Source organism: Podarcis muralis, chromosome 3 (assembly GCF_964188315.1).
Source record: "Podarcis muralis chromosome 3, rPodMur119.hap1.1, whole genome shotgun sequence".
NCBI classification, from domain to species: Eukaryota; Metazoa; Chordata; class Lepidosauria; order Squamata; family Lacertidae; genus Podarcis; species Podarcis muralis.
The window spans coordinates 108,153,084-108,165,296 of record NC_135657.1 but is presented as its reverse complement, the minus strand read 5'-3'; the positions used below and the strand labels follow the sequence as shown (position 1 = coordinate 108,165,296).

Here is a 12,213-nt window from a genome sequence, read left to right as displayed (position 1 = left end):
AAGAATTGATGGTTTTGAATTATGGTGCTGGAGGAGACTCTTGAGAGTCCCATGGACTGCAAGAACAAACCTATCCATTCTGAAGGAAATCAGCCTTGAGTGCTCACTGGAAGGACAGATCCTGAAGCCGAGGCTCCAATACTTTGGCCACCTCATGAGAAGAGAAGACTCCCTGGAAAAGACCCTGATGTTGGGAAAGATGGAGGGCAGAAGGAGAAGGGGACGACAGAGGACAAGATGGTTGGATAGTGTTCTCGAAGCTACCAGCATGAGTTTGACCAAACTGTGGGAGGCAGTGGAAGAGAGGAGTGCCTGGCGTGCTCTGGTTCATGGGGTCACAAAGAGTCGGACACGACTAAACGACTAAACAACAACAACAACTGTTATAAGAATCTCAAATATAAAATAAATGTTCATAAATGCACTGCTTTTTTATAAAAAAATGTTTAGGAGTACTCTCATTTTGACTCAAGAAAATCACCACTTTATAGTTCAAATTGGGGAAAATAAATACAGTAAATGGACAAAAGTACAACGATTAACAAAATGTTTAGGGGTATGCATACTCCTGCGTACCCCCAGAAAAAAAGCACTGCATAAACGTACAAGGCAAACACACATACACAAGCATATAAACCACGTGTCTAAAATAGTACAGGAGAACAATCCTGAAGCCATTTTGACTCTCCCAAATTGACCTCAAATATTTCTCTGCAAGGAGGAAGGAAATGGGAAAAGCTTTCCAATTGTCTTTGGACTGTAGGGGCTTACACCTCCCTTTTCAAATACAGTCGGGTAAATATCTGTTAAGCTGAGAAACTGATCAAACTATCAATATGCATAAGAAATTCAGGAACTAAAGCACAGTGGTACCTTGGTTCTCCAACTTAATCCGTTCCAGAAGTCCATTCCAAAACCAAAGTGATCCAAAACCAAGGTGCGCTTTCCCATAGAAAGTAATGCAAAACAGATTAATCCGTTCCAGACTTTTAAAAACAACCCCTAAAACAGCAATTGAACATGAATTTCACTAACAAGACTAACAAAAAATAAAGCAATAATCAATGTACTGTACTATAAAATAAATAAGACAGTATTGTATATGATAAAAATTAAAATTAATTGTTTTTCTTACATGCACTGATGATAGTCATTGTTTGGATGGGGGGCTTTTATCCATTTCCGCGGTCACACAATCAATCAATCAGTAGCTGAACTGGGTTCCACACAGTCACAAAACCAAAAGAACCGAAAAAGCCTCAAAAACAAAAACGCAAAATAAATAGCAAAAACAAAAGCGCCAAATACAGTGGTGCCTTGGTTCTCAAACTTAATCCGCTCCAGAAGTCCGTTTGACTTCCAAAATGTTTGAAAACCAAGGTGCAGCTTCTGATTGGTGCAGGAGCCTCGGAAACAATAGCCGACAGCTGCATCAGATGTTCGGCTTCAGAAAAATGTTTGAAAACCAGAACACTTACTTCTGCGTTTTCGGTGTTTGGGAACCAAGGCATTTGAGTACCAAGGCGTTTGAAAACCAAAGTACCACTGTATTTACCATCTCAAAGGAATGGCCAGGCTATCCAGAAAATGCAACCAAGTAAGGCATTATGAGGTATCCTGGCAGACAGGAGAGGAGCAACACTCAAATTTCCGCTGTAGACCTCCTCCTTTTGTGATGTATGTATGTTTTGGAGGGGGTGGTCTTGGGCTACAGAGGGGGCAATTTCAAAAGTCTATATAGGGGCTCACACACCATTGTTCCGTGTTCTCCTCCCTCCTGTGTGTGGTGAGTGGGGACTCTGTTGCAACAGTTTATTTCCTTTAATAAAAATCAGGCTTACTAGCCGCTTTGCTTCTCAATATACTCTGGTTGGCCTCTGTTATTTTCTCCTACCTATAGGGAACCCACGTAAGGACTCTATACGGGCTCTGGAATACCCCTTAAAGGAAAGGCAGCAGTTTTTCTTATAACATCTTGCACAGATTCAAGACCATATAAGCTGTGACATAGCATCCCAACCAAAAAGGGAAAGAGAATTTCAGTTTCTCTTTTTTCCGATCTTAAATTCGCTACATTTCTGCATCAATTTGCATTTTTTAAAGTCCTCGTGCAAAGCTGTCAACAATCTCTACTAATGGACACCTTTTCATATGCATCTTTTAACATACACATTTTGGCCAACGAACTTCCCTAACATAATTCATTTTTAGTTTTTTGAAATGATTCTACTCTTTTAGGACCCTGTGTGTTTGTGTTCTATTCTCTTTGCATCTTGTGCACTGCTTTGATGGCATCATGCTCTGAAATGCTGCATAAATTTGGTAAACAGATGATAATATTTTTGTATATTTTCATGAATGTATGCATTTTCTGCACATTTCTTTATCTGGAGCACCGCACGGCAAAAATGTGGAGAAGTGCAAATGTGAAAGGATAGCTGTAATTCAGTTTTCACGGTTTTTCAGTGAGTTAAAATTAGGTCGCTTCTCATTAAAATGTGAGCTGAGCTGATTTCTCCCCGCACAGACCCATCCTTACCGCAAGAAGACCTAAATGGCTTAGGTGCAGGATCCTTTAAAGATCACCTCATCCCATACCATCCTGCCTGCTCCCCTAAGATCCAAAGAACAGGCCTTTCTCTGTGTCTCACCAAGGCACAGCTGGGTGGAAAATAGGCAGGGCCTTCTCAGTGGTTGCCCCATGCAAGAATGAAATACTTTGCTCTGGGAAGTGCAGGTCCCCCACACATTTTTCTCTGGTTACTGAAGCCCTATTTATTCTAGAAAGCTTTCATTTTATGAGACTGTGTTTTTATTATTTCTTTAAACTACTGCATCCCCCCCTCTTTTTTTTTTGCTTTATACTATGTTACAAAAGCACTTTATGTTGTCGCAAGCCACCTTGAGTGTGTTTTGTGTGGTGCCAGTGTGGTGTAGTGGTTAAGAGCGGTAGTCTCGTAATCTGGGGAACTGGGTTCGCGTCTCCGCTCCTCCACATGCAGCTGCTGGGTGACCTTGGGTCAGTCACACTTCTTTGAAGTCTCTCAGCCCCACTCACCTCACAGAGTGTTTGTTGTGGGGGAGGAAGGGAAAGGAGAATGTTAGCCGATTTGAGACTCCTTTGGGTAGTGATAAAGCGGGATATCAAACCCAAACTCTTCTTCTGACATTTAGAAGGCTGGGATAAAACTTTCAGCTAAATAAATAAATTGCTGTTCAATAAGTCACCAAGAGGCAGCTTACAGTAGTTGCTGTAACTTTTGAAAGATATTGGTCTGCAGAAAGTGAATCTTAATGCGTGAAAAAATATATCAGCTTACTGCGAAGAGGAGATGCACAGCCCTGGGCTGTAGTCCTTGTATTTTGCCCTGTCTTGCAAAAGTAGCATAGAAAGAAGTTCTCATAGAATATTACGAAATCTTATTGTCCCATCTCCTGCAACCTACTTTATAGCTGCCTGAATGGCTTTATTCCTTTCAATTTTATTGTGGCCACATATGTATTTGCAATCTCCCTGGTCCTGAATGGGGTATCTGTGCCCCTGAAGGACCAGGTGTGCACCCTGGGAGTCATTTTGGACTCACAGTTGTCTATGGGGGCGCAGGTCAATTCTTTGTACAGGGCAGCTGTCTTCCAGCTCCATCTGGTATGCAGGCTGAGTACCCTACCTGCCAGCAGACTGTGTCGCCAAAGTGGTGCATGCTCTGGTTATCTCCTGCTTGGACTACTGCTATGTGGGGCTACCTTTGAAGGTGACCCAGAAACTACAATTAATCCAGAATGTGGCAGCTAGACTGGTGACTGGGAGTGGCTGCTGAGACCATATAACACCAGTCCTGAGAGACCTACATTGGCTCCCAGTACATTTCTGAGCACGATTCAAAGTGTTGGTGCTGACCTTTAAAGCCCTAAACGACCTTGGTGCAGTATACCTGAAGGAGTGTCTCCACCCCCATCGTTCAGCCGGGACACTGAGATCCAGTGCCAAGGGCCTTCTGGTGGTTCCCTCATTGTGAGAAGTGAGGTTACAGGGAACCAGGCAGAGGGCCTTCTTTGTAGTAACGCCCACCCTGTGGAAAGCTCTCCCATCAGATGTCAAGGAAATGAACAACTATCTGACTTTTAGAAGACATCTGAAGGCAGCTCTGTTTAGGGAAGTTTTTAATATTTGATGTTTTATTCTGTTTTTAATCGGTTGGGAACCACCCAGAGTGGCTGGGGAAACCCAGCCGGGTGGGCTGGCTAAAATAATAAATTATTTTTATTTTTACCTGAAATGCCCATGTTTACCACCCTGAAATCCATTTCTGGATGAAGGGTGATTTATAAATTTTAAAAATAAATAATCAGGAGCCACAACTGCTATTCCTCCACATAAATGCCATGTGTGCCATCTCTGTCTCTGGCCACTTCTGTGTCTGTCATTTTTTTGCTCCACCCATCTGCACGTCTAGTCCCTCTTCATTGCCATTCCTGGTTGTTTTTCCTCTTCATATTCTGGTGGGTGCCCAAGATGCTCCCCCAATCTCTATCTACCCCTCACTTCCAAGTCAATCTTCCTGTTGACAGCCAGATTGCTGCACAACGACAGTGGTACCTTGGGTTAACAGATGCTTCAGGTTACAGACTCCAATAACCCAGAAATAGCACCATATTTTTCGTTCTATAAAACGCACCAGACCATAAGACGCACCTAGTTTTTGGAGGAGGAAAACAAGAAAAAAAAAAATCTGAATCCCAGAAGCCAGAACAGCAAGAGGGATCACTACGCAGCGAAAGCAGCAATCCCTCTCGCTGTTCTGGCTTCTGGGATAGCTGTGCAGCCTGCATTCGCTCCATAAGACGCACACACACATTTCCCCTTACTTTTTAGGAGGGAAGAAGTGAGTCTTATAGAGCAAAAAATACTGTACCTCGGGTTAAGAACTTTGCTTCAGGATGAGAACAGAAATTGCGTGGCGGAGGTGCAGCAGCAGCGGGAGGCCCCATTAAGTAAAGTGGTGCTTCAGGTTAAGAACAGTTTCAGGTTAAGAACGGAGCTCCGGAACGAATTAAGTTCTTAACCTGAGGTACCACTGTATTTCTGAAGTGGAGGAGACACTGAAAATACATTCATGTGGAATACAGTTTTGACAATCTGAGTCTCCGATATAACGCTTGATGGCTTATTTAAGGTTTGTTTGGTTTGTCATGTCTGCGAGATAGCGGTTATGTCAACATCCAGGCAATTGCCTCTTGTTCAGATTTAATTAACAGTTACATCTCAGTGAGAAGAGTCCTTTCTCCCACAGTGGTGATGCGTCATCGAGGAAAAGCGATTTCATAAACTGAAATCCTCTCACTGTCGAGGGGCACAGGTTTCGGAGGAGTTCCCTGATGCCAAGTTCATCCTATCAACTAAAGTAGGGAAAGATTGAGGGCACAAGGAGAAGGGAATGACAGAGGATGAGATGGTTGGATAGTGTTCTTGAAGCTACCAGCATGTGTTTGACCAAACTGCGGGAGGCAGTGGGAGACAGGAGTGCCTGGCGTGCTCTGGTCCATGGGGTCACGAAGAGTCGGACATGTCTAAACCACTAAACAACAACAACAAAGTAGTTTAGATGCTCTCTGAAAGCTGGGTCAGCCTTAACCGCTGTAAATTATGACTGATGGTCTTCAGTCCTTATAGAAGACAGGTGTCTGTTCAGGGACTCAGCTTCTCTCCGCCCCCCCTCGGCAGTAGATAAGTAGAACAAAGATAAAGGAGTCTCTTACCAGTTAGACATTTTAATGATCACAGCGAGAGAACAAAGAATCCATTCCGAGGGATGAAGGTGCTCCCAATTAAGGGTTCCACCCACTTCCTCCCTAGTCACCCACATCACTTCTACGTCTGGCAACCTGATCTCGCAACCACTGTGCTTTCTGTGCTGCCACCTTATCTGCTTTCCTTGACCTTGGGCTGAGCGGATGGATGCTTTCCAGCGAAAGTGCGTCTGTTAACTCTCTCTGCCCCAGTTCTTCTTCTCCTAGCTGTTCACCGCCCAGTTCTTCCCAATTTCTGTCTTCTGAACTATGTCCCTTTGCAAACCACTGTTCCAAATCTATATTGTCCCACTGTCCCTGGGAAGATTCAAGATCCTGATCAGGAGCAGGGGGAGAGGGAGACTCCCACCATTCCTCATCCGTGCAGCCCTCCTCAGCACGGTCCCTGACAACAGGTGTGCTTCATCAGTTTTGCCAATAGTGAAATTTCACCGTTAGGAATTTATGGGACCTCCCATGGTGTGTCATAGAAAAAAGAAGGGTGTCCTTGCTGCTTTTCCTCAGAAGCTCTTCCTCAGTGGGGATCATTTTGTGCTGTACAACATTCATGATCAGAAAGCATTATGGCATTATGGAAACCAGCTTTGTAAGCATGGCAATGATGCTCAAGGATGCTCAAGTTCAGCTTGTATTCCAATGTGAATGGACCTGTTCCATGCCTCCTTTTTCAATACACATTTTCACATGGATTTGAGAGTTTCTAAAAATCTGCACAATAACATGGAATGGGGTGTGTGGAACAGACTTTATAATGTGCGACTGACATGGACTGGAAGTAGACTGGGGAAACTCAGTCAGATGGGTGGGGTATAAATTAGTATTAGTATTATTACTTAATAAGTTATCATGCTCCATTGCTTTATCCTTTCCTGAGGGCATAGGGGGTAACAGAGAAGGCCATGTCCCCATATTTCTTCTTTCAGTGAAGACAACTTTCATGCAGGACAAAGACCCAACCCACAGTCCAACCATTTCTACTCAAGTTTTGAAGCTTGGGGAACAGCTGGGGCTTTGTGGTACATTCTGATCCTTAGAAATTGCTGTTTTAATTCTGTCACCAACTTTGAATAAAGTTCTGACCATCTGAGGTAAAATGTTGTTTGTGAGATCTTTCCATGCAGTCACTTTGCATCGGATTAGCAGCTCCACGGAGGCTGACTTGGTGTCTTTAGAAAACAGAAATGAATCAGTTCTTCTTCGTGATTGTACCAAGGAAGCAAACATTTGGGTTCCTATTGAAGAGAGTGACTAATACCCCAGAAATAGAACAACATCACCTTGGGAACAATCTATGACTGTTCTCTAGCTCATGAGAATTGCCTGGCACAGTTAAATGATTTGACGGTGAGAGCAGTAATCTAAGAGGGTTCTTTGAAAATACCTGGCACTGACGCACAGATATAATCCAGAAGAGAATTGTTTGTGTGAGGTCACTAATCTGATGTTGCTTTTCAAAATGATCATCATAGCACGCAAATGTCCAGAGTGAAACCTGTTTGATTTCGCTTCACTGAATTTCTTTCTTTCTTTCTTTCTTTCTTTCTTTCTTTCTTTCTTTCTTTCTTTCTTTCTTCTTTCTTTCTTTCTTTCTTTCTTTCTTTCTTTCTTTCTTTCTTTCTTGTGTTCTAGGCTTGCTGGCAGAGCCAAGGAAATTTGCTTGACGCAGAGGGCCAGCCCACACACCCACAGCCGAAATGGCCGAAGACGCTGACATGCGCAATGAGTTGGAAGAAATGCAGCAGCGTGCTGACCAGATGACCGATGAGGTGAGGGAAATGTGGCTGGAATGATAAGCAGGGAAAAAACCACAGCCTCCTCATGCAGCCTGTTGCCTGCAGGCTAAGATCCTCACCCAGAGAAATGTAGACTTTTTCTGTTGGTTCCTGCTTTCTCAGCTCCGTCATTTTGATGTTCTGAACTCAGAAGTGAGAAAGCTCCTGCTACACCTTCCACCATCCCTAGCAGTTGGCAGGGGTGGAGGAAGGGGTGTGTGGTGGGTGCGGACCGCCCCAGGTGTCACCACTGAGGGGGTGACAAAATGCCAGGCGGCACTCACCATGGGGCCTGCAGTGCGCCCGAGCCATGCATCTCTCCTGGGAGAGATGCTGTGGCTTGGGCGCATGCAGGCTCCGTGCTGCCCAAACGGTCCGCCCACTGCCTCCCCCCCCCCCAGCTGTAGGGCGGCTGAGTAGGAGAAGGCAAGCAGACTCCAGAGGCCCCGTGGTGCGCCGTGCCCCTAGGGGCAGCTCGCCCCACCCCTTGGCATGCCGCCCTAGGTGCCTGAGTGGCTTCCTCCGCCGCTGGCCGTTGGCTATGCTGGCTGAGGGCCATGACTTCCCCACCCACTAGAGAGGCAAAAGTTTGAACCTGGGGCCTTCTGTGTGAAAAACCAGGTGCTCTACTAATCAGCTGTGACCCTTCTCATGAAGGAAGCAAAGAATGCAGAAGAGTAATTCCAGAGGGGTCGAAATATTGTCCAACGACAAGGCCTCTCCCAGATTCTGCTGTTGACTTTGTGAAGTCTTCATGTAGGAAGGAAGAGCGCCTCTGGTGATTTAATTTTTAAAGTGTCTTTGTTTAAAACATACCAGAAAGTGCAAATTGAGTCATTTTTCTGTGCCTTTCATTGATGCACCTCGGCAAGCAAAGAAGAACCTGTGGCCCTCTAGAAGTTGTTGGACTTCAGTTCCCATCAACCCCAACCAGTATAGCCAGTGGCCAGGGATGGTGGGAATAGTAGTCCACCAACATCTGGAGAACTACAGGTTCCTCTTCTCTGTTCTAGGCTTTACAACCAACAAACAAGCTAGGTACAGATCTAACAAGCTTCTTTGGGCAGCCTCTTTGAGCAGTATTTTGGGTGGGGGAAAGGTGGCATAACTTGTCTAAATAAGCAACCACACATGTATTGCTCCTTGTGGGATTTAGTCCATGATATGCTGCTATCACAAAGAAAATGCTTCTCCCATCTAACCTGCAAATTTTTGGTTGTAAGGTTCTCATGACTTCCTCTACTTAGAACCTGGGCAAGAACCTTGTCCTTTTCACACACACCCAACCTGAAGCAGCCATAGTCTGTTGTAGTATAGTTGGAAAACAACCAGAAGAGTTAGAGTGGTATAGTGTTAGACTAGGAGTAGAGGGACCCAGATTCAAACCCCTGCTTCACGAAGCTCACTGGCTGGTTGTGGGCCAATCACTATCTCTTAGCCCAGCCTATGTCACAGTGTTGTTGGGAAGATAAAGTGAGAGGGGGAAGATAACCATGTAAATAAATTAAAATAAGACAGATGTCATCTTTTTTTTTTATTTGACGTACTTATGCTCTGCATGTTTCTGAGCTGAAACGGTTTAGCAATTCTAACTCTCTTCCTCTGTCCCCCCCCCCCATTTCCTTCTCAGTCACTCGAAAGCACTCGGCGTATGCTGCAGCTTGTTGAAGAGGTAAGGAATCCATGGCTTAACTTCAGTGTTTTCTCAGGAATGCTGAATGGTTTGCAGGAGTTGACCCATCTCAAAGCCCATGATGCAAATGATGGCGAAGGTCACACTCATTGCCTCCTGGAGATTGTCCCATCTATGGAATGACCTCTCTAAACACAGTGGTTTGTTTTTCTTTCAAAGCACTTCTACAGTTTTGGGTGAATGCACATGCTCATCTAGCATACATTAAGCCAGGCGGTGGTGCCCTCTCCAATGTGGCCAGCCAGAGCGCAGCAGAAGAGTCAGCCTCAGAAACTGAGCTAAGCGAGCAAGAGGCCAACTCTGCAGATGAGAGCTGGCTGTCAGTCTAGAAAGGGCAGCCCAGCTCCCCTCCTTCCCAGGGAAGATGTTATCTCACAAGGAGCGGAAGAGTTAGAAGGTGGCCAGAGCATTGCCAGGCAGCCAGCAGATAAGCCAGTGTCTGATGCTGTGTCTTCTGGGAGTGGGGAGGAGGCAGGCCAGCCGTTCAGTCCCCATACTAGGAGACTGGAGAAGCTCAGAGAACAGAAGGGAAGGAGAAGAAAGGCGGGATTTTGGCGTCCTTCTTGTTGGAGGAGGGACGATGATTCAGACTGATCAACTACTGTTAATGCAAGCAGGCAGGGGCTGTGCTCTGGATATTTATCTTGTAAATAAACATACATAAAACTGACGGAGAGTCATTGCTGCTTATCAGACTGCTTGCCTGCCAGAGATCGTTATACTCATAGGCACATAGTTTTCTGGTAACATGAAGGGCAATGCCACACAACGGAAAGCTTCCTGCAGCTACTTTTTGGTGGTGTGGCAGAAGAATGCATAATACCAGGAATGTTGTGTTACTGCTGTCCTGTTAAGATGGATAGAGCCAACAACTTTCAATTTGACATCAGTATGAATCCATCAGATTGACAGGTATCAAAGTTGGCTTTCTCTGTGGTGAGTCATGAATTCAGAGCTCTTCTGTCACTTCTGGATGGAGGTGGTAGCTCTCATTGCACCCTCCCTTTCAAATGCAATGCTGTCCAGAGTAAACGCAACCCAAACCTGCAAGTGCACTTGTGCATAAAATAGGCTCCAGCACTACTGCTCATCACCCAGCACTGCTGCTCTAGGCAGTAGAGCTGGATTTGGTGGTCACATACCGTGCCTGGGCTGGGCATGGTGTTTTGAAGTCCTGATTTTGGGACTTCCAAACTCCTAATTGCTTGGCGACAAGGTGGGCATTCCTGCCCCCTGTCAAGACTAGACCCTGGCCTGCATGGAGCCCAAAAGGTTCAGGACCCCTGAGCTACTCTGCCCACCAGCAGCTCTCAGACGAGGATCATGCCCATCAGCTGCTTTCTGATCTTTCTTACTGGAGATGCCATTGACTGAGCCCAGATACTGGCTGAGTGTCAGCTATTTGCTCTAGTGCTGAGCCTCTCCCCAGTTGATGGTGATGTCTTGGCTGTGATTGTGCAGCAAATTTATAACAGGGCACTAGGGCAGAATGAAGGCCTTTTGCAAAGGGGAAGAAGGCAAGTTTCACATATAGGTGGGTGTCACCAAATCTGGAGCAGACATCCTTTCCTATTGAAACATTTGACCTCTGGGCCAAGTCTGGAGGACAAAAACATGAAGGAAAAGGCCAGTTCTCATGATAAATCAGCTTGGCATTTAAGCATGCTGCTTTCAGAAAAGAACAGCTATCGAGGGAAATGTCATGAACTACTGGTGTTAGGGATGGGTTTAATTTTTGTGCTGTTCTATTTTTCATTTTTGCAGTGATAACGATTGGGAGGGTAGGGAAAGCATGTATGAAATCTTCTCCCAAAGATCAGCACTGTCCTAGCATAAAGCTGCAGACCTGAGCACATTTACTTAAGAGAGTAAGCTCATTGGCCACTGGGAGGGCCGTAGCTCAGGAGTCTGCATGCATCATCATTGCATGCAGAAGATGCCTGTTTTGAACCCTGGTGCCTCTAGGTGGGGTTGTTAGTATTCCCTGCCTGAAACCATGGAGAGCCACTTCCATTCGGTGTAGACAATACTGAGCTTGATTGAGTCACTAGTCTGATTAGCTTCAGACTTTAGATTAGCTTCAACCAGAGCCAGGGCCTTTTCAACACTGGCTCCGGCCTGGCGGAACGCTCTGCCTCATGAGACCAGGGCCCTGCAGGATCTGATTTCTTTCCGCAGGGCCTGTAAGACAAAGTTGTTCCGCCTGGCCTTTGGCTTGGAGCCAATTTGATTCCCTCCCCCTTTTTCTTTTTCTTTTCTCCTCCTGTGATGAGGCTGCATTTTAATATTTTAATGTTTCAATATTTTAATGTTGCATTTTAATCTTGTTTTTAAGTTGTATCCATTCAACTTGTTTTTATTATTGCTTGTTAGCTGCCCTGAGCCTGGCCTTGCCTGGGGAGGGCGGGGTATAAATAAAAATAATAATTATTATTATTATTATTATTATTATTATTATTATTATTAGTGTAAGAAATCTTCCTATATGCCTAATTAATGCTGCACATCACCTTTTCCTCTGAAGTCATGACTCCCTTGAAACACACACACAAATGCACACATTATGGCAAAGATTTGCCCCATGTTCACATGCCCCAATGGAAATGAAAAGGTTCCTTTATGATAGGGGGAAGGTTCTGTGAAAAGGGGCTCCCTTTTTTGCAGAAGTCAAGAAATGAGCAGGAGCTTGGTGGCTTCTTGGGGGAGATGGTTTGCCTTCCAAGTGATTACAGTGGTGCCCCGCAAGACGAATGCCTCGCAAGACGGAAAACCCGCTAGATGAAAGGGTTTTCCATTTCTGAGTTGCTTCGCAAGACGATTTTCCCTATGGGCTTGCTTCGCAAGACGAAACGTCTTGCTAGTCTTGCGTCCGTCCCCCCCGCTTTCCCCCCCTTTTTCTAAGCCGCTAAGCCGCTAATAGCCTTTTAGCAGCTTAGCCGC

The 12,213-nt window shown here is 45.2% G+C and overlaps 1 protein-coding gene across 2 annotated transcripts in view; it reads left to right on the top strand.

The window, feature by feature from the left end:
• The window catches only part of SNAP25 (synaptosome associated protein 25), an 80,460-nt gene that overhangs the window by 46,610 nt on the left and 21,637 nt on the right, over nucleotides 1–12,213 (top strand). For both annotated transcript variants that reach the window (XM_028722226.2, XM_028722227.2), the window contains exons 2-3: nucleotides 7,438–7,574; nucleotides 9,211–9,252. In XM_028722226.2, the coding sequence (XP_028578059.1) occupies nucleotides 7,503–7,574; nucleotides 9,211–9,252 (114 nt within the window). In that variant the 5' untranslated portion in view covers nucleotides 7,438–7,502. The remainder of the gene's footprint in view (nucleotides 1–7,437; nucleotides 7,575–9,210; nucleotides 9,253–12,213) is intronic.